The 25,998-nt window shown below is 41.8% G+C and overlaps 2 protein-coding genes and 1 long non-coding RNA gene across 3 annotated transcripts in view; 2 read left to right on the plus strand and 1 right to left on the minus strand.

Annotated features, from left to right (window-relative positions):
* Positions 1-20,329, plus strand: part of LOC138983563 (uncharacterized) — a 285,239-nt gene extending 264,910 nt beyond the window's left edge. Inside the window, exon 2 of the long non-coding RNA XR_011461196.1 lies at positions 18,874-20,329. This is a non-coding gene — a long non-coding RNA (uncharacterized lncRNA). The remainder of the gene's footprint in view (positions 1-18,873) is intronic.
* LOC138983550 (cell surface hyaluronidase-like) overlaps positions 1-25,998 on the minus strand; it is a 76,845-nt gene that overhangs the window by 38,911 nt on the left and 11,936 nt on the right. Inside the window, exons 5-12 of the mRNA XM_070356817.1 lie at positions 21,749-21,928; positions 12,286-12,395; positions 9,955-10,060; positions 8,669-8,773; positions 7,818-8,020; positions 4,092-4,164; positions 2,756-2,874; positions 916-1,103 (exon numbers count right to left, since the gene is read on the minus strand). Coding sequence (XP_070212918.1) covers positions 916-1,103; positions 2,756-2,874; positions 4,092-4,164; positions 7,818-8,020; positions 8,669-8,773; positions 9,955-10,060; positions 12,286-12,395; positions 21,749-21,928 — 1,084 coding nt within the window. The remainder of the gene's footprint in view (positions 1-915; positions 1,104-2,755; positions 2,875-4,091; positions 4,165-7,817; positions 8,021-8,668; positions 8,774-9,954; positions 10,061-12,285; positions 12,396-21,748; positions 21,929-25,998) is intronic.
* LOC138983555 (cilia- and flagella-associated protein 251-like) lies at positions 16,454-20,329 on the plus strand. Its single transcript, XM_070356826.1, has 2 exons — positions 16,454-18,520; positions 18,586-20,329. The coding sequence occupies exon 1, from the start codon at positions 16,470-16,472 to the stop codon at positions 18,153-18,155; it is 1,686 nt and encodes a 561-aa protein (XP_070212927.1). The 5' UTR covers positions 16,454-16,469; the 3' UTR covers positions 18,156-18,520; positions 18,586-20,329.

Here is a 25,998-nt window from a genome sequence, read left to right on the forward strand (position 1 = left end):
TGCCCCCGGGTCACCTAGAATTAGTCCTGATTGGTCAAATAGTGATATGGTGCTCTAAAATGGCAAAACATTTTTATTTCGCAGTTAACTTATTCGCCACAAAACACCAGTCTTCCTGATCCCAAATCATTAATTTTTTTTTTTTACATATGTACGAATTTGTTTTTCTTGAACTAAACGTGTCCCCTGTTTTCAGTAAAAAAAAAAATCCTGTCTCCGTAGCACGCTCCCTTTGTTTAAATAAAATGACCAATAAAATCATATCGGCCATTATTTTTTTATTATTTGAAAAAAATACAACTTAAAAAAACATACTTGTTTATGTCTTTATCTTTGCATGAAGAATTTGAAAAATCAGTTGGAAATACCTACCACAAATCGCTGTCTTTTCTGCTGAGCTATTTATAGACAATGACAACTTCTACTTTCTTTCTTTATTTGGTGTTTTACGTCGTTTTCAACCGTTCAAGGTTATATCGTGACGGACAACTTCTACTGAAGCAATCTGGAGAAGTGAAAAATTAGCTCTTATGTTCAATTTTTTTATAGATAGAAAGGTCGTGTGTGTGTGTGTGTGTGTGTGTGTGTGTGTGTGTGTGTGTGTGTGTGTGTGTGTGTGTGTGTGTGTGTGTTTCTGTCTGTGTCTGTGTGTGTGCGTGTGTGTGTGTGTGTCTGTGTGTGTGTACGAGCGTGCGTGCCTTGGTGCGTGCGTGTGTGCATGTGTACGTGCGTGCGTTTGTGCGTGTGTGTGTGCTTTCTTGCGTGAGTGCGTGTGTGCGTGCTTACGTGTCTATAATTGATGGCTGCAGTTGCACTGTTATTCCAATTAACAGCTTCTTTATAATCAACTTCATCCCGTTTAAAATTAAAAGTTAATATAACGTTTTGTCGTTTCTGATAATGAACAGTCTGTACCCGCAGTTAGAGGTAAAGTCCTCTTTGGGGTAGTCTTCCGCGCACCACTCTGGTTTGCTGTCGGACAGGAGGACTGACCCGTGTCGAGTGAGCAGACCCAGGTTGTGGTCAATGATGTTATTTTGCTCCACGCTGTCTTCCAGGAAATAACCGTGGCCGAGGTGGTCGTAGCACACGTTGCTGGACACCTGAAAATCAATGCAATCCCCATAGTCCCCGCCGATCAAAGATCCCTTGACAAATACCTCAAATGCCACACACACACACTGACGCATGCACACACAAAGCATGCACACACACACACACACACACACACACACACACGCGCGCGCGCTCACACACACAAACCACACACACACACACACACACACACACACACACACACACACACACACACACACACACACACACACACACACACACACACACACACACTCTCTCTCTCTCTCACTCGACTCCCTCTCGATTCGCAGTCTAGTCCCATGCAAAACAGTCCATCAAATAATGACTTCCTTTAAAAGTCCGCGGAATGACTGCCTTCTGCACAGAGTAGGAATCCTTTTCAAGACATTAATTTCGTAAGTCACGCCAACGTCAATCTCCACAATTAATTCAGATAAAAATAATCCCACTCTACACAGGTCACAAACGCACAAGGCTGTTGATTGGTGTAATGTCTCCAAGTGTCAGAATGAACTTGTTCCCATGGAAAAAAGTCAAGACAGATAGATGGCGGTTAAGGTCAAACAGAAGTATATGTTGGTTGAGGGTGACCCCACCGACCCCATTTTTTTGCCCCAACCTAAAACTTTTGTTTCATTTCTCACAAAAAATATTTTTTTATAAATATAAAGAAAAACGACCTATAATAAAAACAATACCTCAAATGCCTCACACACACACTAACGCATGCACATACAAACACATTTTTTTTAATCATCTTCATCTAACAAAAAATAAAAAATAAACTTTTGTTTTGGTCATATTACCCTAAACAAAAAATAAATAAAAAAACTTTTTTTTTTGTCATGTTACCCTAAACCAACATATACGTTAATTGGATCTGTGATCCAAACATGGCTTTTGGTCAATCGAGATGGAAGTTTATTCCACAAGCCCGTAGGGCGAGTGGAATAAACTGCCATCGAGATTGACCAAAGGGCATGTTTGGATCACAGATCCAATTAACATATATATCTCGACATTCACTGGTCTTAGGGTTTTTGTTTTCAAAGAAGAAAGAAACTTGCTTGAACACGGACCACTGGCACTTCTCCGAGCAAAATCAACCTAATCACTCGCATTCCACCTCAAGGTCTCGGCCAACCAAGACTATGGCATACTCGTAGCAAAGCCGCCGAATGGTACCGTAAACCAAGAATAGTGACGTAAGAGAATAGAATGTCGTCTTTTGATTTGGAACGTGACGTGTTTCAGAACTTCTTCTGGACAACTCGGATGGTCTTCTGCGTAGTGGTTGGCACGAGATTCTTTTTCTTCTTCGACAGTTCATCCTCCGATACTGTAGCAAAACGTTTCATCTTTTTTTCACTTTCGAATATGCGGACGACTGAACTTGACCGCTAAAAAGTAGTCCTTTCGGTATTATTACGCCGAGTCTGAACATGAGGTCTGAACATTGTTTTTAGGCAGGATCTAGGTGAAAGCGAGGCTGTTCTTATCTCTGTGTACAGTCGAGAGAGAGAGAAATACATGTCGAGACATATATTTTTGTTATGTCTAACAGGATCCAGCACCCGGGGTCGCTCTTTTCACTTAAGATAATCTCATCATTCCTAAATGTCTATTGGGAAAAGTATGTTTAAAGCAGACGTCTCACCTCGACTTCATCCGTTCCGTGAATGGTGACGCAGCGCTGAAAGGTATGATGGATGGAGTTGTCGCGAGCCCACGTGCCATTGGCGTTGTCACACATGTGGAAATGTATCGGGTAGGAACCTGCAAGGCATATTTAAATTTTTTCATGTTTTCATTATTTAATTTTCAATACTTTATTGCCACATCGCTGGGAACTGTGGGTCGCTTCCTCCCCGTGGAAAGATAGCAGCAACAGAGTCGCGCTACCCAGGTGAATGCGTGTCCTGCGCTTATGGCAGAATGACCGAGGTCTTTTACGTGCTACAGTGGTAACACGGGGTGGAACATGGATACCGACTCTGAGTCTGCATATAAAGTTGACCCGTGTCGGTCCCGGACCGGATTCGAACATGCGGCGTTCTTTTGGCAGTTGTTTTTTTCTGTCGTTACATTTAGTCAAGTTTTGACTGAAATGTTTTAACATAGAGGGGGAATCGAGACGAGGGTCGTGGTGTATGTGTGTCTGTGTGTGTGTGTGTGTGTGTGTGTGTAGAGTGATTACTGGACCGATCTTTAACAAATTTGACATGAGAGTTCCTGGGTATGATATCCCCGGATGTTTTTTTCATTGTTTCGATAAATGTCTTTGATGACGTCATATCCGGCTTTTTGTAAAAGTTGAGGCGGCACTGTCCAACCCTCATTTTTTAATCAAATGGATTGAAATTTTGGCCAAGCAATCTTCGACAAAGGCCGGACTTGGGTATTGCATTTCAGCTTGGTGGCTTAAAAATTAATAAATGACTTAGGTCATTAAAATTCTGAAAATTGTAATTAAAATTATTTTTTTATAAAACGATCCAAATTTACGTTCATCTTATTCTTCATCATTTTCTGATTCCAAAAACATATAAATATGTTATATTCGGATTAAAAACAAACTCTGAAAATTAAAAATATAAAAATTATTATCAAAATCAAATTTCCGAAATGGATTAAAAACAATTTCATCTTATTCCTTGTTGGTTCCTGATTCCAAAAACATATAGATATGATATGTTTGGATTAAAAACACGCTCAGAAAGTTCAAACGAAGAGAGGTACAGAAACGCGTGCTATGCAGCACAGCGAAACCACTACCGCGATGAACAGGCTCGTCAGTTTCACTCCGTTTTGCACAAGCGGCGGACTACGGTCATTGTGAAATAATGCAGTGCGTTCAGTTTCATTCTGTGAGTTCCACAGCTTGACTAAATGTAGTAATTTCGCTTTACGCGACTTGTTTTTAACTTGTTTTGGCTTGTGTCTTTCTATGGTAATAATCTTGGTGGGTTTTGACGAATGTAGCGTACACTGACCTAAATAGCCCTGCTGCCCCATGTGATACAGCTCCGCGCCCTCTATGTGAACACTGGTGTGGCCTATCAGGATCTGCAAAACATCATGACACTCTAAACAACAAAGACTGTGGTGAGATGAACAAAGTTTTAACAAAAAATTAAAAATGATCTCTGTACTCACCGATACATGAACAGCACAAGACAGTACGAATGTCGGCTTATGTAAGCTTCATCAGGACTACAAACATAAAAGGCAACATAAAGCAGACGCAACACAGGACGAATGACACTTCTATAATGACCTGGCTTTAACGCTGGTGTGGCTTATCAGTATCAGTATCTGCAAAACATCATGACACTTCAATAATGACTTGACTTTAACACTGCTGTGGCCTATCAGTATCTGCAAAACATCATGACACTTCTATAATGACCTGACTTTAACACTGCTGTGGTCTATCAGTATCTGCAAAACATCATGACACTTCAATAATGACTTGACTTTAACACTGCTGTGGTCTATCAGTATCTGCAAAACATCGTGACACTTCTATAATGACCTGGCTTGAACACTGCTGTGGCCTATCAATATCTGCAAAACATCGTGACACTTCTATAATGACCTGGCTTGAACACTGCTGTGGCCTATCAATATCTGCAAAACATCGTGACACTTCTATAATTTGTTTGTTTGTTTGTTTGCGCCCAGCCGACCACGAAGGGCCATATCAGGGCGGTGCTGCTTTGACATATAACGTGCGCCACACACAAGACAAAAGTCGCAGCACAGGCTTCATGTCTCACCCAGTCACATTATTCTGACACCGGACCAACCAGTCCTAGCACTAACCCCATAATGCCAGACGCCAGGCGGAGCAGCCACTAGATTGCCAATTTTAAAGTCTTAGGTATGACCCGGCCGGGGTTCGAACCCACGACCTCCCGATCACGGGGCGGACGCCTTACCACTAGGCTAACCGTGCCGGTCCACTTCTATAATGACCTGGCTTTGACACTGCTGTGGCCTATCAATATCTGCAAAACATCGTGACACCACAATAATGACCTGGCTTGAACACTGGTGTGGACTACTAATATCTCCACAACATCGTGACACCACTATCATGACCTGGCTTTGACACTGGCGTGGCCTATCAATATCTGCAAAATATCATGACACTTCTATAATGACCTGGCTTTGACACTGGCGTGGCCTATCAATATCTGCAAAATATCATGACACTTCTATAATGACCTGGCTTAGACACTGGCCTTGCCAACCAATATCTAAAAAACATCATGACACTTCTATCATGACCTGGCTTTGACACTGGCGTGGCCTATCAATATCTGCAAAATATCATGACACTTCTATAATGACCTGGCTTTGACACTGCTGTGGCCTATCAATATCTGCAAAACATCGTGACACCACTATCATGACCTGGCTTTGACACTGGCGTGGCCTATCAATATCTGCAAAACATCATGACACTTCTATAATGACCTGGCTTGAACACTGGTGTGGACTACTAATATCTCCACAACATCATGACACTTCTATCATGACCTGGCTTTGACACTGGCGTGGCCTATCAGTATCTGCAAAACATCATGACACTTCTATAATGACCTGACTTTAATTGAACAATGCCGCAACCCGCCGGTCTTTAGAGTGAACAGACAAACATTAGTGACAAAACCTTATCTTGATGTGCTTGCCAGGAAGTCACAAGCGAATAAATGATTATAACATTCCATCAAGATAAGTTTTTGTCACTAATTGTTTGTCTGTGCACTTAAAAAACCGTTGGGTCGATATCTTTGGGACTGTAACGTATGGTTTTGTCAATAACAAACGTTCTAACAACATACCTTTCTTGGTTTTTACATTTAGTCAAGTTTTGACTGAATGTTTTAACATGGAGGGGGAATCGAGACGAGGGTCGTGGTGTATGTGTGTGTGTGTGTGTGTGTGTGTGTGTGTGTGTGTGTGTGTAGAGCGATTCAGAGTAAACTACTGGACCGATCTTCATGAAACTTTTACATGAGAGTTCCTAGGAATGATATCCCCAGACTATTTTTCATTTTTTCGATATATGTCTTTGATGACGTCATATCCGGCTTTTTGTAAAAGTTGAGGCGGCACCGTCACACTCTCATTTTTCAATGAAATTTATTGAAATTATGACCAAGCAATCTTCGACGAAGGCCGGACTTTGGTATTGCATTTCAGCTTTGAGATTTAACAATTAATTGATGAATTTGGTCATTAAAAATTTTAAACAAGAAGGGCAAAGCCCATACGACTCACATGCTTGACCTTCTGCTTTACACATTTTTCCTTCCTAAATACATGTGACCTTGACCCAAGGTCAAGGTCATCCAAGGTCATGCAACACAAAGCTGTTAATTCAAGACATAGGAAGTACAATGGTGCTTATTGGCTCTTTCTACCATGAGATATGGTCACTTTTAGTGGTTCACTACCTTATTTTGGTCACATTTCATAAGGGTCAAAGTGACCTTGACCTTGATCATATGTGACCAAATGTGTCTCATGATGAAAGCATAACATGTGCCCCACATAATTTTTAAGTTTGAAACAGTTATCTTCCATAGTTCAGGGTCAAGGTCACTTCAAAATATGTATACAATCCAACTTTGAAGAGCTCCTGTGACCTTGACCTTGAAGCAAGGTAAACCAAACTGGTATCAAAAGATGGGGCTTACTTTGCCCTATATATCATATATAGGTGAGGTATTCAATCTCAAAAACTTCAGAGAAAATGGGAAAAATGTGAAAAATAGCTGTTTTTTAGACAACATTTATGGCCCCTGCGACCTTGACCTTGAAGCAAGGTCAAGATGCTATGTATGTTTTTTTGGGCCTTGTCATCATACACCATCTTGCCAAATTTGGTACTGATAGACTGAATAGTGTCCAAGAAATATTCAATGTTAAAGTTTTCCGGACGGCCGGCCGGCCGGCCGGCCGGACGGACGGACGGACGGACGGACGACTCGGGTGAGTACATAGACTCACTTTTGCTTCGCATGTGAGTCAAAAATGGTAATTAAAATTATTTTTTCATAAAACGATCCAAAAACTATTTTATCTTATTCTTCATCATTTTCTGATTCCACAAACATATAAATATGTTATATTCGGATAAAAAAAAAATCAAGCTTTGAAAAATAAAAATATGAAAATTATGATTAAAATTAAATTTCTGAAATCGATTTAAAAACAATTTCATCTCATTCCTTGTTGGTTCCTGATTCCAAAAACATATCGATATGATAAGTTTGGATTAAAATCAAGCTCAGAAAGTTAAAAAGAATAGAGATACAGAAAAGCGTGCTATCCTGCTCAGCGCAACTACTACCGGGCTTTTCTGGCTTGTCAATTTCACTGCCATTGCCACGAGCGGTGGACTGACGATGCTACGAGGTCTTGGTGAAAAATGCAGTGCGTTCAGTTTCATTCTGTGAGTTCGACAGCTTGACTAAATGTTGTTATTTCGCCTTACGCGACTTGTTTATTCTTAATTTTGGAACGTTGGCAGTCTCTTTGTTTTTGGATGTGCTCATCCTGCCTTCCATCCATCCATCCACCCATCAATCCACCCATCCATCCATCCACCCATCCACCAGCCAGCCACCCATGCATCCATCCATCCATCCACCTATGTATCCATCTATCCATCAATCCTTTCATCACTAAGCGAAAAAACCTCCTACTTTTATATGTCCTCCAAACGTGTCCATTCCAAAACGCTTGCAGAGTTTCCGGGTGAAGGCGCGACTGGCGCCAGGGATGTCCACCTCGTAACACGAGTCCTCCATCACCCCCTCGATCTTGATGTTGCGGGATAACAGGCCCACCTCCGCTCGCTCATCCACGAGGAATGTGATGTTGCCGAAGTGCATGTAGAGGAATGTATCTGTGGGTAAAGGAACTCAAGGTAAGGGGCTCCGCTAACCTATGTAACTTCAGCAGGATCGACGACGCACTGCAGATTATACCAGCCCGCTACACGTTGCGTGAAAGGAAAACAGTCCAAGTTCTCGTCATAATCCCCAACGCCACATAAATAATATGCAGTGCGTCGTCTGTGCCGCTGAAACTGTGCAAGTATATTCTGCCCATGGTACCCAAGACAGAATATTATACGGCAACAATCCCCAGACCCTGGCAGCTTTGTAGGACGACATCAGAAGGGAAATCGGGCGCATACCTGCTGACAGCTTACATAATTGGACGAGTCATGGACAATTTCAACATTCGTGTTGCAGCAGTTCTTCAACGAAGAGGAGCATGAATAGAGCATATTATCAACTACGAAGGACAAACCAATTTCTACCAAATTTACACGACATAATTTACCATCAATCTGATATTGTTTGGTAAACAAATTTTCTAAATCTCTATTCGCAGTCAAAAATTAGATCAAAAAGAGAATAGGGCGTTTTTTTTTTTTTTACCACCCTGTAAAAATCCTGACTATATCTGTGATGGCGAGCCGATTTTATTTACACAAGAAGGAGTGTGCCTGTTCAGTAAACCTAGACGACCCTTCACAATGACTGACCGTTGACTCTGATCTGGGACTTGGTGCAGGCAGGACACGCCACCAGCTCGCGAACCTCAGCCTGACTAAAGTCAAAGTCCGTGGAAGCTACCACAATTTTGTCGCCTGAAAAAAGAACCGGTGTAACACGAAATTTTTACTCCACAAAAAATATACTCCGGAGTAAATATTTCGTACGAAATTCTTACTCCGAGTACACTTTTCGTACGAGAAAAGAACTCCCCAAGGCGCGAAAAAATTACTCCCTCCACGAAATTTTTACTCCCCATTTTTTTTTTACTTCCAGTAAAAATCTTGTACGCAAAAATGGGATGCGGGCGAAGGGATAATGCCAATAAGTGATCTCGCGCACACGAATGTCGCGCTACCCTCCTTCCACCCCTTCCACCACCAAGACTAACAGGAGACAAGGGAGTAAAAATTTCGTACACCTGGCATGGGAAGTTAAATTGCTCGTGTTGGGGTGAAGTAATTTATTCGTTATTTATTCGTCAGGGGAGTAACATTTGTGTACGAAATGTTTACTCGGAACTCACCTGTCTTGGGGAGTAATTTTCTCGTGCAATGGGGGAGTGCTTTTTTCGTAAAGGGAGTAACTTTTTCGTACGAAATGTTTACTCCGGAGTAAAAATCTCGTGGGAGTAAAAATTTCGTGTTACACCGGCCACAAAAACGATAACACACCCAACATAGCTCACTGAATACTAGGAAGCAGTATATGTGCGGTCTGCGGCAATTCAGACTGCAAACTTCTGCAGTAGAATTACTGTAACTGCTTTGACGTATGAAACAAATCCCGGTTACGCCCCCCCCCCTCCCCCCCCCCCCCCCCTTCTTCTACCCCCCTTCTACCTCCCGCCCCCAACCGACCTAATAAAATGATGTTGACCCGATAATGTTGTGCCAACAAACAAAAATCCACGTAAAAAACAAATCAAACAAAACACAAAAGAAACGGAACGGGTTATTTTGCTCAGAACCATGCATCCCTTTGCAAAATCTCGGTAAATCTGGTAACTTCTGGTTTTGATTTCCCGAATCTTTTTTTTAATTTTTTATTCCGGAATCTTGAATAAGGTAGTCCCAGCCTCTGTGTCTTCAGAAGCTCGAAATTTCTAAGGAATGAAAGATTAATGAATGTCATTTTTGAACGCTACTAACATCCTAGATGCTCTGGTTTATGCCTTTAAACACTGATGTTGTCAAACTAAAGCTAAAATGTCCCTTTCTTCGTGCACGGTCAAGTCTTGACCATTGTATACGACTTCCCAATGTGACCCACTCACCCGGCTCCCACCCAACAATATCTTCGGCCATCTCCAGTACGGGGTAGGCAGCGTCTGTGGTGATCACTTGGAAACAGTCCACCCATGACCTGAAACTCTTGGCTACCTGCAGCACACTGACAGCTTTAACGTGATTGTTTGGTATTTTTAAAGTTGCCTAAAAATACAATAAAGTGACCTTTTTCTGATATAAAATCATAAGAGTTGAGTTGAGATAACGTCAACGTTTAAGATTTTTGTCCACAGCCGGACGGACGTCCATACCGACGGATACTGCTCAGTCTTTTCGACTGAGATTTAAAGTGTTCACCGTAAGGTTTGCTGTATGAAATGCTGCGAGTAGGCTACAAGCTAGTTTGAACTGGAGACAAACAAAAAGAATAGTGACAATACATCTACAAATAATAATATTGCTATTTCATATGTTACGTGGATTTCCATTGGTCAATTGGGCAAAACTGAGCTCATTGTAAAATTGATATCGACGACATTTCCGTCGATATCAGTTTTGATATAGACGACCTCTTTATTGCTTCCCCACTTCAAAAACAAAAACACCTACATTTAAAAACAAACAAATATATATGAAAATGTAATGATCCCAGAATTTAGTTGAGCAAGTGACTGAAGACTTTTTGAAAGAAAAGATATTTTCAAATACTGAAAAGTACAAGAAAGGAGTGAACAAAAAGAAATAATAATCAGAGGGAGGGATTGGAACAGCCAAAACTGAGACAAATACTTTTGTAATTACTTTACAGCAAATACAAAATGTCCAGAGAATTAGCAATATATCTAACATTGACTGACTGTGTGATGATATCTTCTGCTATTGGTCTGTTTCGACAGTGATATCAAAATCTCAACCTCCGGTCTCGATTTTGATATCACTGTCTCAGAAGATATCATCACACAGTCCGTCAATATTGGGTAATATTGCTATTTCATATGTTACGTGGATTTCCATTGGTCAATTGGGCAAAACTGAGCTCAGTGCAAAAGACTAAGTGATATCGACGACATTTCCGTCGAAATCAGTTTTGATATCGACGACCTCTTTATTGCTTCCCCACTTCAAAAACAAAAACACCTAAATTTAAAAACAAACAAATATATATGAAAATGTAATTATCCCAGAATTTAGTTGAGCAAGTGACTAAAGACTTTTTGAAAGGAAAGACATTTTAAAATACTGAAAAGTACAAGAAAAGAGTGAACAAAAAGAAATAATAATCAGAGGGAGGAATATGGAACAGCCAAAACTGAGACAAATACTTTTGTAATTTCTTTACAGAAAATACAAAATGTCCAGAGAATTAGCAATATATCTAACATTGACTGACTGTGTGATGATATCTTCTGCCATTGGTCTGTTTCGACAGTGATATCAAAATCTCGACCTCCGGTCTCGATTTTGATATCACTGTCTCAACAGACCATAGCAGAAGATATCATCACACAGTCCAATATTGACGGACTGTGTGATGATATCTTCTGCTATGGTCTGTTGAGACAGTGATATCAAAATCGAGACCGGAGGTCGAGATTTTGATATCACTGTCGAAACAGACCAATAGCAGAAGATATCCTCACACAGTCAGTCAATGTTAGATATATTGCTAATTCTCTGGACATTTTGTATTTACTGTAAAGAAATTACAAAAGTATTTGTCTCAGTTTTGGCTGTTCCATATCCCTCCCTCTGATTATTATTTCTTTTTGTTCACTCTTTTCTTGTACTTTTCAGTATTTCAAAATGTCTTTTCTTTCAAAAAGTCTTTAGTCACTTGCTCAACTAAATTCTGGGATCACTACATTTTCATATATATTTGTTTGTTTTTAAATTTAGGTGTTTTTGTTTTTGAAGTGGGGAAGCAATAAAGAGGTCGTCGATATCAAAACTGATATCGACGGAAATGTCGTCGATATCACTTTTGCATTGAGCTCAGTTTTGCCCAATTGACCAATGGAAATCCACGTAACATATGATATAGCAATATTGGGTACTATAGCTGTACACACAGCACTGCTGTAGAAATGTTTGAGCTGGAACGGACAATAAACATCAACAACCAACCAACGTTTGGCTTTCCAATTACACATTGTTGATGGTTTTTAGTTGGTGTTTTTTACTTTTCATTGTAAGCGACATTCATAACCAAGTAATGTTTAAGTAAGTAAGAGAAGTAAGCGCTCTGAAGATGAAAATCGTTTGTTTGTTCATGTCATGCCAGGAGACAGGTTCCTTATAACTCTCACTTACTGTTGGCTATATTTTGAACGCTTACTTCCCTTTCTTTCCCAGATCTTCTCTTTTATGGTTCTTGGTACCAGAAAAACACGCTCGGTATCCCAGTCGGTGAGTCGCAGGAAAGTTCTTGTAAAGTCCGCGCTTTCTCGACCTTTGGACTCGAAGTATTCCAAAGTGCTTTGCTTGTTACCTGGACAATGTAAAGCATGAGCACACACACACATACACACACACACACACACACACACACACACACACACACACACACAAACACACACGCACACACACACACACACACACACACACACACAAACACACACACACACACACACAACACACACAACACACACAAACACACATACACACAAACACACACACACACACACACACACACACACACAAACACATGTGTTTTTCAAGAAGGAAATACGGTTTAGTTCAAAGAACCCTCTGGACGCCATGATAATGTCTTGACAACCACTGATCTGCAGTTGAATGACATGTGGCGGATTTGTAACCCACCAGAAAAAAAAATAAACTTGGTCAAAGATAGGAGGTAAATTGATAGCACGGCGATTGGTTTACATGTTGATAACGCATGCGACGAAGTTCTTGAGACGGGGAAAGGGGGGAGAGGGGCTAGAGCCACTTGTCAATTGTTTCTTGTTCACAAAAGCACTAATCAAAAAATTGCTCCAGGGGCTTGCAACGTAGTACAATATATGACCTTTCTGGGAGAATGCAAGTTTCCAGTACAAAGGACTTAACATTTCTTACATACTGCTTGACTAAAATCTTTACAAAAACCGACTATATTCTACACAAGAAACACTTAACAAGGGTAAAAGGAGAAACAGAATCCGTTAGTCGCCTCTTACGACATGCTGGGGAGCATCGGGTAAATTCTTTCTCGTCCCAACCAATATGGGACTCCCCCTAACCCGCGGGGGGTAGGAAAAAAAAATACCAAGTATTTTTGAACTGATCTCTGGCAAACGCAAAATAAATACCAAGACTTGAATTGGATAGTTGCGCAAATATCCAGGGGAGTGGTTATTCTCATGTCCGACCCCAGCCCCTCTTCGCAATGCTGAAGAATTAGTTCTTGGGTTGTGTGCTTTAGTTGTTTCTTATTTTGCAATTCTGTTATCTCATGCCTGACCAGGCACCACGATAAGGTATCATAGTCATAAAAATGTACGATTATTCCATTGCTGGGAAATTCGGGTCGCTTCTTACCAGTGAAAAGCTAGCAGCTACAAGATTCGCGCAACCCACATTAAGAACAATAGATGATATGTTATTACATTTCAGATTACAAAAGAAACCTGGCCAAATACTTCCTTTAGATTTTCTGAAATCATTTGATCGTATATCAAAAGAGTTTATGTTGAATACCTTTGTGACGGGAATGCCGTCAACACGATAAAGTTTGCAGCAGCAAAGGCAGTCCAGAATAGAATCTGGATTGTCATTGCAAATGCCAGCTTTTCCCCGTATGTCATAATGCATGAAAATGATGTAGTTAGGATTTCCGTAAGGAATGAGTTTTAGTTTCGATATGGGCGATGGCCGCCATGTTGTTTTGTCAGCAAGTTAGATGCTGGGAATAAGACGAAAAGTTAACAAACCTGTTATTGTAGCGTTAGTTGAATAGTTGAACGTTTTAAGCAGTAGGAGAAGTTATAATAAATATGTTCCCGGGTCATTAGAGCCCGTTTTAAAGCTCGGTAGGAGACACGATCGGCTTAGCGACCGATGAAAGTTGTGTTCTAAAGAACAACGGTCTGCCGACCGGAGCAGACGAAATGTTGATCTAATGGGCGATTGAAGCTCTTTTGAATAGAATAAAATTGTAGAGCAAGCAAGTGTATTGAAATGTTAATGAAACGATGTCTGCGGACATCGTAATTGTAGGGAAAGTAGGGATAATGAGGGATTATGTTTTACTGCGGATGATTCCGCGAGAGAGTCGGCCATTGTTGCTAATTTAGCCAATGCGAAACATCAGGACATTATTTTAGAGTTGCTAGGATAGAAGGGGTATAAAAGATCGGAGCGCAGAAAGGTCGTTAGGTTTTTGCAGGATAAATTTGACAGAGTAGGGTAAATTGCTAGCAGTAAAGAATCTTGTGATTCTCTTTCATTCAAATAGGCAGAATAGGAGTACGTTTAGCTTCAAAGGACGATCACCACCACTCGGGCCAGTCGAATTGTCTGGTTCCGAGCGATCCAAAAGTTAGGTTAGGAGAAAAATCGTCGTAGACAGATAGAAACTAAACCAAATCGGACCGGGTAGGTCCGACAAACTTAGATAGATAGGCGACAGTAAAACTACTGGACGTACGCGTGCGTTTGTTAAACCCATTGCAGTCGGGTTAGACAGCGTACAGTACGTTCATAAATAGGAGTAGAACTTTGAGCATAGGGACTAAAACATCGTCGAAGAGATAAGGGCCGAGGCCTGGGTCTCTCGATGATCAAACTTTAGCAATAAGGAGTCTCAGACTATCCATTTAATAATTCAGTAGCCTGGTGAGGAAAGAACTGTTCTTCCGTTTGCAGCCAGGAAAAATAAGTAGCATCCCTGTTGAAATTCTAGACACCCAACTTTAGCTAGTCAGGGAACAAACACATCCTGTATGGGATCAAGGATTAGTTAGCTAGGCGTCAGACTGCAGAACCTCATCTTAGATAGATTCGGGGGTTGGGAGATTAGGTATTTTAGATGACATATTACCTGAGCGGAAGCGTGTGCCTGTAAGGTGAATTTTGTATCATGTAATTTGTATTTAACTTACCATTTTATGCTGGTCGTTTGACCGTTTTGATAAATAAACCTGCTCGAAATATTACAACCCATGTGTGGACTCCCTTTATGTTTGATCGGCGTTCAAGTTGATTGAGTTCCTGTTCAGTTCATAGAATTAAGTGTTGACCAGTCAAGCCGGAATCTTAGGAAAAGCAAAGAGATAGCAATAGACTAGGGTTAGATTTGCATTGCACTAGGAGATAGGGAAAAACACAACGCGAGGTAACATCATAAAAGAAAAATAACATCAACTGCATGCACTAGTCTGCAACGCTGGGCAGAGAGAAACATATAGGCAAATTTATCTCTCTCTGTTCCTCTTTACAACTTTTACTAGTTCTCGCCGGCAATTAGCTTAGAAACAACAACATAGTAAGCTGTAGAATTAGGAGAACTGCCACAGATGGCGCCGTGACCATTGGATAGAATTTTGACTGGTCAAAAAGGGTCAGAATTGGACCAAGAACGAAATTTTAGAACAAAACATTTTTTTTAGCCTCTTTTTAGAGTAGAATAGTGAAATGTGATATTTAAAGAGATAGGGAACCCAGTATAACTTGAGCGTCTGTCAAACAGAGGGAGCGAAATGCGTAAAGAATGTATGATATGATGTAATGTGTTGAACAATGATGTGTCAGATCTACAAGTGCTAGGTAGGAAATAACCTGAGTAGAGGGTCTTATCGAGATGGAGAATGATGAAACGGGTATGTTGTCGAGTTATTTGTACCCGGCAGTGCATCTGGGTGGGTTATTCCTGCTATTTGGGGTTCTAAGGGCTATTTTTGGCAGAAAAGTAGATACGATAGAACAAAGATGCCAGGAAGATTTCCTACCGTGCGGAGAAACGAAGAATGACACATCGAAACACAATCACATAAATCCACAGAGAGAATCAAGAAATCTTTTCACATATCGTGCGCCGCAATACGCGCAGAAAGCGTCGGTTCATTCTAGCCAAGCAAGGTTTTATTCCTCACAAGAATATGGCTATCAAAGGACGAGAAGTGAGCTTGATCGTCAGCGCGAGTATGTCGAGCATGCAAACAGAAATGAAGAATGCGACTTCAGAGATTACTACGCGCGTTCCAAAATATGCACAGGTCAAACTGAGTGTTGCAATGACTGTACAACATTTGGTGACGTCAATAGACATGACGTAAAGTCCGGGGATTGCGGAGACTGCAGTACAGATTCTTATGGGGATGTCAGACAAGTTCCCTCGGAAAAGTATTATGGTCATGTCAGACGGGAATTGCACTCAGAAGTCTTTACACATAGGCGACAGACGGAGGCGGATAAGTTCGATGGGAGCACCAATGTGAACTCATACTTGGGGAAGTTCGAGCGAATAGCTAAATGGAACGGGTGGTCGTATGAGGAGAAGGGAATACAATTGAGGATGTGTCTCAAGGGAAAGGCGGATTTGATAGTGGAAAGGGTGTTGAAGGGGATGGATGGAGAAGACTACGAGTCATTGGAAAGGGTGCTAACTAAATGTCTCACACCAGTAGGCGCCATTAACATGTACAGGAATGAGTTCAAGAATAGAAGAAAAAGGCGAAATGAAGACATCCAAGAATTTGGACGGTCTATCCAAGAACTTGCCGAGAAGGCATACCCCGAAGACTATAACACCGGCCTAGAAGGTATCCTAATAGACAAGTTCATCGGGGGGTTAGACAACGCAGCAATGAGAGAACACGTGTTGTATGGGAAGCCAAAGACACTCGATGAGGCAATTGAACTTGCCCAAGAGACTGAGTTAGTACAGAACTACGAGGAGGGTCTGCTTAATGAGCAAAAGGGGGAAGAAAGAAACAAACGGGAAGAGGACGAGAACGCAACTACAAGTATGGAGGCTGTCCTGAGACAGATGAAGAAAACAATGGAAATCTTTGAGGAAAAGATAAAGGGTCACGACAAGAAAACACGGGGTAAGGAAAGCAGCCACGAGGGCAAAGAAAACTTACCAAAGGAGGCTGGATGTGAGGCCAGTAACTCAAACAAGGGTAGAGATTTCGATAGAAGATCTCGAGGGAATGGAACAAGGGAGTTCGTTCGTTACAACAGATTTCCCTTTAAGGGAAAAGGTGGTTCCAGGTTTAAAATGGGAAAGGAGGAAGCGATGTCTCCTAAAGCAAACCAAGAAAGAGAAGCAAGTTTTGAAAAGGGTTCTTTGGTTGGATCAGTTGTTCAGAGGAATTCTGCCTCACCAGAAGGTGAGGATGTGGCTGATTCGGCTCAAGACAGTGTGATAGGTACGGGTGACAATAGTAACTCTGGGGAAAGAGTTGTGGATGATTGTACCAAGGTATCCGGAAGAGGGGTTGTGGTGGAAGAACGTGTTCTAGTGAATCAAAGTAAGGCGTCTTGGGAGACGCAGGATTTGACTAGTTCAGAATTGGTGGGTTCACCCCTTGGCAGTTGTGAGAAGAAAGGTCTTCTGATTGAACGTATTTCAAAACTTGATGCTTCAGGTGTTGCAATAGCCCCAGAGGTGGGAGATGATAAACGGGAATCACAGACACAAGTCAAAGACGTACCAGTTGCTCAGAGACCATCTGACTTACTCAAGAGTATGGATGTAACTGATCCAGTCGATGATGGCCTACTAAGTACCGAAGAAAGCACTAACTCCAGGGAGAGAGTTGTAGTGGGAGAAACATGTGAAGCAGAACAAGAAACTGTAGACAGGGAAGGTACCCTTGTGGTACAAAATAAAGATTTGCAAGAGACAAACGAGACTAAAGCTAGTGTGACGGGACAGTTAGATCCCACAGAGACGAGAGAAACACAAGACTGCATCAGTCTTCAGAGAGACACGACAGAACAAGGTGGTTCTGACCAAGATGATTCGCACAGGTGCTTTTTACTTGTAACAGAGACAGAAAAGACTACAAAGACAGAAGAGAGATCAAGTGACGTGACTGATCTCAAGCAGGGTTACGAGGTGAAGGCCGAGACACTGGGCATTGTCAAAAGAGCAACAAAAGCCATTGTTGAGCTTGTTTGGGAGACAGGGTGGGTTTTGCCGGGTAAAATCAGACAACCAGTCAGACCTCCACCATGGCCACCTCCTGGCTTTTGGTCACGTTCGGACAGAGGAGCAACGAGGTTGCTTATCACTCTGGTATGATTCTGCTAGAGTTGTTCTTGTGTTCGTAATAAGTAGTGTCATTTGTCAGAGTCAAAGTGATGTAATCTCTCATATCGTTTTGTCTGGACAATAAGGACAGTTTGGGCGAATGTAATTAAAGGGCACCATAGGTCAGTTGCTGTCACAGGTGATTATGTTTTGTTGTCTCAAAGTAAATGTTTGCGGGTGTGCGAGAGGAATTGGAAGTGGTAAGAATGAGAAAAATGAGGGAAGTATTAAGGTAGGATTTAGATTATGAAAATCGGCGAAACGAATTGTGCGGAAAGGGGTACTTCGATATCCCTTTGCTTTCCGTCCCGTCAGTTCGTTGGAAAGTTGGTTACTCGAAACCGGTAATAGACAAGGTAAAGCCATGGAGGCTTACGAAGCAATTAAACAGTTGGTTACTCAAAACCGGTATTCAGAAAAGGTAAAGCCATGGAGGCTTAATAAGTATTAAACAGTTGGTTACTCAAAACCGGTATTAAGAAAAGGTAAAGCCATGGAGGCTCTAGTTTAAACAGTTGGTTACTCAAAACCGGTAACCTTTTTCATTATTCATTGTCATGTAGTTAGAGATGAATTGATGTTGGGTTTGTTAATTGAAATATGTTAAACGAAACGACATTGTTTCGTAAATCGATTGAGTTAAACTTTATCGACAAAATGTTTTATTCAATGTGTTTTGTTAATCACATAGAATTTGGGTTGGGGGGAGTGTGACGGGAATGCCGTCAACACGATAAAGTTTGCAGCAGCAAAGGCAGTCCAGAATAGAATCTGGATTGTCATTGCAAATGCCAGCTTTTCCCCGTATGTCATAATGCATGAAAATGATGTAGTTAGGATTTCCGTAAGGAATGAGTTTTAGTTTCGATATGGGCGATGGCCGCCATGTTGTTTTGTCAGCAAGTTAGATGCTGGGAATAAGACGAAAAGTTAACAAACCTGTTATTGTAGCGTTAGTTGAATAGTTGAACGTTTTAAGCAGTAGGAGAAGTTATAATAAATATGTTCCCGGGTCATTAGAGCCCGTTTTAAAGCTCGGTAGGAGACACGATCGGCTTAGCGACCGATGAAAGTTGTGTTCTAAAGAACAACGGTCTGCCGACCGGAGCAGACGAAATGTTGATCTAATGGGCGATTGAAGCTCTTTTGAATAGAATAAAATTGTAGAGCAAGCAAGTGTATTGAAATGTTAATGAAACGATGTCTGCGGACATCGTAATTGTAGGGAAAGTAGGGATAATGAGGGATTATGTTTTACTGCGGATGATTCCGCGAGAGAGTCGGCCATTGTTGCTAATTTAGCCAATGCGAAACATCAGGACATTATTTTAGAGTTACTAGGTTAGAAGGGGTATAAAAGATCGGAGCGCAGAAAGGTCGTTAGGTTTTGCAGGATAAATTTGACAGAGTAGGGTAAATTGCTAGCAGTAAAGAATCTTGAGATTCTCTTTCATTCAAATAGGCAGAATAGGAGTACGTTTAGCTTCAAAGGACGATCATCACCACTCGGGCCAGTCGAATTGTCTGGTTCCGAGCGATCCAAAAGTTAGGTTAGGAGAAAAATCGTCGTAGACAGATAGAAACTAAACCAAATCGGACCGGGTAGGTCCGACAAACTTAGATAGATAGGCGACAGTAAAACTACTGGACGTACGCGTGCGTTTGTTAAACCCATTGCAGTCGGGTTAGACAGCGTACAGTACGTTCATAAATAGGAGTAGAACTTTGAGCATAGGGACTAAAACATCGTCGAAGAGATAAGGGCCGAGGCCTGGGTTTCTCGATGATCAAACTTTAGCAATAAGGAGTCTCAGACTATCCATTTAATAATTCTGTAGCCTGGTGAGGAAAGAACTGTTCTTCCGTTTGCAGCCAGGAAAAATAAGTAGCATCCCTGTTGAAATTCTAGACACCCAACTTTAGCTAGTCAGGGAACAAACACATCCTGTATGGGATCAAGGATTAGTTAGCTAGGCGTCAGACTGCAGAACCTCATCTTAGATAGATTCGGGGGTTGGGAGATTAGGTATTTTAGATGACATATTACCTGAGCGGAAGCGTGTGCCTGTAAGGTGAATTTTGTATCATGTAATTTGTATTTAACTTACCATTTTATGCTGGTCGTTTGACCGTTTTGATAAATAAACCTGCTCGAAATATTACAACCCATGTGTGGACTCCCTTTATGTTTGATCGGTGTTCAAGTTGATTGAGTTCCTGTTCAGTTCATAGAATTAAGTGTTGACCAGTCAAGCCGGAATCTTAGGAAAAGCAAAGAGATAGCAATAGACTAGGGTTAGATTTGCATTGCACTAGGAGATAGGGAAAAACACAACGCGAGGTAACATCATAAAAGAAAAATAACATCAACTGCATGCACTAGTCTGCAACGCTGGGCAGAGAGAAACATATAGGCAAATTTATCTCTCTCTGTTCCTCTTTACAACTTTTACTAGTTCTCGCCGGCAATTAGCTTAGAAACAACAACATAGTAAGCTGTAGAATTAGGAGAACTGCCACACCTTAAATAAAAAGATATGGTTTCGGAAATAACTGTATGCGATGGGTACACGTTTTGTTTAGTGGCACAAGAAGTTGTACTAAATATAACGGTTGGATTTCAAGCGATCTGAAGTAAACTTTGGGCTGAGACAAGGCTTTCCTTTCTCACCACTTTCTTTTTTTTAATTAGCCACGGTGAAAGACGTGCGTGTATTGAACAGCACGGTGCTTTAATTGCGAGAGAGTTGGGCTTCATACTCTACAGACGCCTCTTAAAATAAGAACTAGATAATATTATTATGGCACCCAGCTCAACTGGTCGATCTTTGAATAAGTGCCCAGTGGGAGACTTTGGTCGGCCAATGGGGACCCACACACACGTGCACTTCAGGGGACACAATCCAGCCTGGGCAAAGAGGGTCTCGGGCATGGGTGGTATTCCTCCGGTATATGCCTGAAATCCGGATTCGATTATGGCCTCTCTTTTTTTTTTCTCAGGATTCATGACCTTTGTCAGTCCAACCCATGCATTTGGCTGTACGGTGTCTTCGTCTTTCTAACGCTGGTTAGTTACTCTTCAGCTATTCAGTCCGTGAAAACGGCTCACCATCTCAGATCCCGCCAGGCATTTAAAGTGGATAAGAACATCGTTCTACTTTGACACTTACCAAAACTCAACTTCCTTGCTGCTTCCTGTACCGCAACACGGTGGCCTAGTGGTAAGGCGTCCGCCCAGTGAGCGGGAGGTCGTGGGTTCGAACCCCGGCCGGGTCATACCTAAGACTTTAAAATTGGCAATCTAGTGGCTGCTCCGCCTGGCGTCTGGCATTATGGGGTTAGTGCTAGGATTGGTTGGTCCGGTGTCAGAATAATGTGACTGGGTGAGACATGAAGCCTGTGCTGTGACTTCTGTCTTGTGTGTGGCGCACGTTAAATGTCAAAGCGCCCGTATATGTCTTTCAAAAGACCATGTCTTCAAAACTTTTTACTGGATAAAACAAATTCGTTGGTCCAAGCTACTGATCATCCCACCCCCCAACCCCCAACCCCACTCCCCCCACCCCCACCTAGCCAACACTCACCTTTCCTGGTGAGCAGAACGTACATGTCGTCAACTCTCCTGACGCTGGTGATGAGAGTGCCCCCCAGCACGTTCTGCACCACGTCATGCAGCACGCCGAACCCTTCCGCGTCCTTGCCCTTCATGCAGCACGGTGTCTCGTTGATGGGGTACATCCCGATCACCTTCCCTGTCGGCACGCCTGCACGGGACACACGGATGTTTGCATGGGAGTATAATAATATAATTGTCAGTAAGTACTGGTGTCACATGACTGATGTGAACCAGTTGATTGGCTAATGGCGATGCGCTAAAACTGTTAGCGCACTCTTGGAGTGCGCTAACTTTTCCACAGAGCGTATTCTTCCGCCCTTTGCCTAAGCGAGACTGTGCTCTCATCCTCAGAATTAATTAATGACATGTAGCTTATATTCTCCACAATACCAAATGACCATGAATTCCCTGCTTCTCAATTAAAGCAGAAGTGGGTTTTTTTTCTGACAGATTGCATGTGCCTGTGCCACAGTTGCCACTGATCTAAAAATAGAAGCCGCTGTGTTTCATCTCATTTTCGCCGACTTGCATAGATTCTTCTCATATGCCGTGTTAGTGGCATGTAGCTTATCATCCACATTACCAATTGATGAGTTAGTATACAATTCCCAGCGGCTTACAGAAAACACAAGTGTTATTCCGATAACGTACCAGCTAGACCAGTTTGGAAGACTGACTCGATCGACTCTGTCATACGTAGCAGACTACACTGAAATACGACTGCATCAGTTCAGTAAATGAATGGTTTCCGAATTATTATTTCAAGGCAAGAACAATCGTAATCGAAAACGTGTAGGGTTCAGAACGTTCTATATAAGACTTATTACCAGCCTGCCTCATGCGTGCAGACTCAGTGCAGACTGCAGTGGTTCGATTGCCCTAGCCTAGCAGACGACATAAACCCCGCTCAGCAAATTAACATGTTGGGCAAATGTGAACGAAAAAACGATGGGGATATCAATCAATCAATCAATCAATATGAGGCTTATATCGCGCGTATTCCGTGGGTACAGTTCTAAGCGCAGGGATTTATTTTTTTTTCTTTATATTTGTTTATTTTATGCAATTTATATCGCGCACATATTCAAGGCGCAGGGATTTATTTATGCCGTGTGAGATGGAATTGTTTTACACAATACATCACGCATTCACATCGGCCAGCAGATCGCAGCCATTTCGGCGCATATCCTACTTTTCACGGCCTATTATTCCAAGTCACACGGGTATTTTGGTGGACATTTTTATCTATGCCTATACAATTTTGCCAGGAAAGACCCTTTTGTCAATCGTGGGATCTTTAACGTGCACACCCCAATGTAGTGTACACGAAGGGACCTCGGTTTTTCGTCTCATCCGAAAGACTAGCACTTGAATCCACCACCTAGGTTAGGAAAGGGGGGAGAAAATTGCTAACGCCCTGACCCAGGGTCGAACTCGCAGGCTCTCGCTTCCGAGCGCAAGTGCGTTTTCACTCGGCCACCCAGTCCTCGTGTAGGGTTCAGAGCATTCTTACCGTTCATATTTAGTATCAGACTCCCAGATGAGTGAAGATACAACACGAGAAATATGCCACATTTATTTTGAAAATGTGCTAATTGGCGAGTCCTTCGGGGGGTAGTCAATTCAAGGGGAGTCACTCCGCACAGTCAATCCGTCGAAGCTCGACTGGAGGTTTCGAATCGCAAATAACGAAGAACACAGTCCTTTCTCCGAGTTCAAATGAGGTCTCTCTGAAAGATCATCACTGTTCAGCTTAACGCTACACTGGAATTTACCAACAGAAATTAAAATGCGTGTGACGAAAGCTCGACACACTTGAGACACCCCAAACAAAAGTAGATCTTACTGTACACGACCTGACCACACAGTTATGCCTATTCAAATGCGCGTAGCAAAAGGTGCGTTTGGAATCTTCTTTTTTCTATGGCGGTACTGACAATATCGTTATTGAAACATTCCCAGTGCACTAAGGGATTTATAGAGCAAATCTCGAAAATAATTATTGAAATCAGCTCTATGCGCTTCGTTCAATAATGAATTTTCTCGATTTGCTCTATAAATCCCTTAGTGCACTGGGATGTCTCAATAACCTAAATAATAATAATAATAATAATAATTGTCAGTAAGTACTGGTGTCACATGACTGATGTGAACCAGTTGATTGGTTAATGGCGATGCGCTTAAATCTGTTAGCGGACTCTTGGAGTGCCCTAACTTTTCCACAGAGCGTATTATTACACCCTTTGCCAAAGCGAGACTGTACTCTCATCCTCAGAATTAATTAATGACATGTAGCTTATATTCTCCACAATACCAATGATTATGACCATACATTTCCTGCTTTTCGATTAAAGCAGAAGTGGGTTTTTTCTGACAGATTGCATGTGCCTGTGCCACAGTTGCCACTGATCTAAAAATTTAACCCGCTGTGTCTAATTTTTCAGTTTCGACTTGCGAAGATTCCTCTCATAATTATGCCATGTTAGTGGCATGTAGCTTATTATTCACATTACCAAATGATGAGTTAGTATACAATTCCCAGCAGCTAACAGAAAACACAAGTGTTATTCCGATAACGTAGCAGCTAGAATAGCACGTAGCAGAATACATTGAAATACGACTGCATCAGTTCAGTAAATGAATGTTTTCCGAATTATTATTTCAAGGCAAGAACAATCGGAATCGAAAACGTGTAGGGTTTAGAACGTTCTTACCATATATAAGACTTATTACCAGCTTGCCTCATGCGTGCAGACTCAGTGCAACGTGACGAGCAATTTTTGTTTTTGAAATGAGACTCAGTGCAGTGGTTTGATTGCCATAGCCGCCTAGCAGACGACATAAATCCCGCTCAGCTATTAACATGTTGGGCAAATGTGAACGATAAAACGATGGGGATATAATACGTGTGAGGTTCAGAGCATTCTTACCGTTCATATTTAGTACCAGACTCCCCGATGAGTGAAGATACCACACGAGAAACATGCCTCATTTATTTTGAAAATGTGCTTTCCGTCGACCTTGGCAAGGGGCAAAACTCTGCACAGTCAATCTGTCGAAGCTCGATGAAGGTTTCCAATCGCAAATAACTAAGAGCACAGTCCTTTCTCCGAGTTTAAATGAGGTCTCTATGAAAGATCATCACTTTTTATCTTAAAGGCAGAGTAAGCCTCCCGTAAACCATCACAGATACGGTCAGGCTTTTACACACAATACAAACACCCTTTCATTTAAACACTCACCAATTGAGAACATCCTAGGTGCCCTCCGTAAAGAGCGAACAATTTTCAAAGAATTTATTTTTGCGTGGTTTATCTTACCCCTGAGCCATCGTGAACCCGTGTGATCCAGTTTTCCTTTTTCACAATGCAGTCGTCAGTTAGTCATGAATGCGACTCGATGTGAGCTTATCTACAATAGCACGTTTTTTATGCACGAAACAACGGCTGTGGTTCACAAGAACTCTAGCGATGGCTTTTGACTGTTGAGAGGAACGGCGATTTGCACTGATAAACCTTCGTCTGCTACGACCCTTGCGTGACCCTGCTTCCGGGCTTTTCTTTTTTTTTTAAACTTTCACAACTTCGAATTGTTCTGATCTTGTCTTGATGAAAAACGAATTATTTTATGATTAAAGAATGTTTGTGTAACAAGCTGTCAATTTATTATTTAGATTTTAAAAGTTAGGTCTAGCGCAAAAACGAGGCGCCGTTGTTGTTAACGAACAAGTCTACGAAAATAAATTCTTTGAAAATGTCTCACGCTCGACAGAAAGCAGCCAGGATGTTCCCGTTCGGTGAGCGTTCAAATGGAAGTATGCTTGTACTGTATTTAGACGCTCGGGGAGCTCTGTGATGGTTTACGGGAGGCTTACTGTGCCTTTAACGCTACACTGGAATTTACCAACAGAAATTAAAACAAGAGTTTGCGTGTGACGAAAGCACGACACACTTGAGACAGCCCACACAAAAGTAGGTCTGACACAAACCTGACCACACAGTTACGCCTATCCAAATGCGCGTTGCAAAATATGCGTACATTATTTCAAGGCAAGAGCAATCGGAATCGAAAACGTGTAGTGTTTAGAACGGTCTTACCATATATAAGACTTATTACCACCCTGCCTCATGCGAGCAATTTTTGTTTTTGAAATGAGACTGTCGCACAGTGGTTCGATTGCCATAGCCTAGCAGACGACATAAACCCCGCTCAGCAAAT

Source organism: Littorina saxatilis, linkage group LG13 (assembly GCF_037325665.1).
Source record: "Littorina saxatilis isolate snail1 linkage group LG13, US_GU_Lsax_2.0, whole genome shotgun sequence".
In the NCBI taxonomy this organism is placed as follows: domain Eukaryota; kingdom Metazoa; phylum Mollusca; class Gastropoda; order Littorinimorpha; family Littorinidae; genus Littorina; species Littorina saxatilis.

Coding starts and splice junctions, on each gene's coding strand:
- LOC138983555 (XM_070356826.1), top strand. CDS start 16,470: ATGGATGGAGAAGACTACGAGTCATTGGAAAGGGTGCTAACTAAATGT.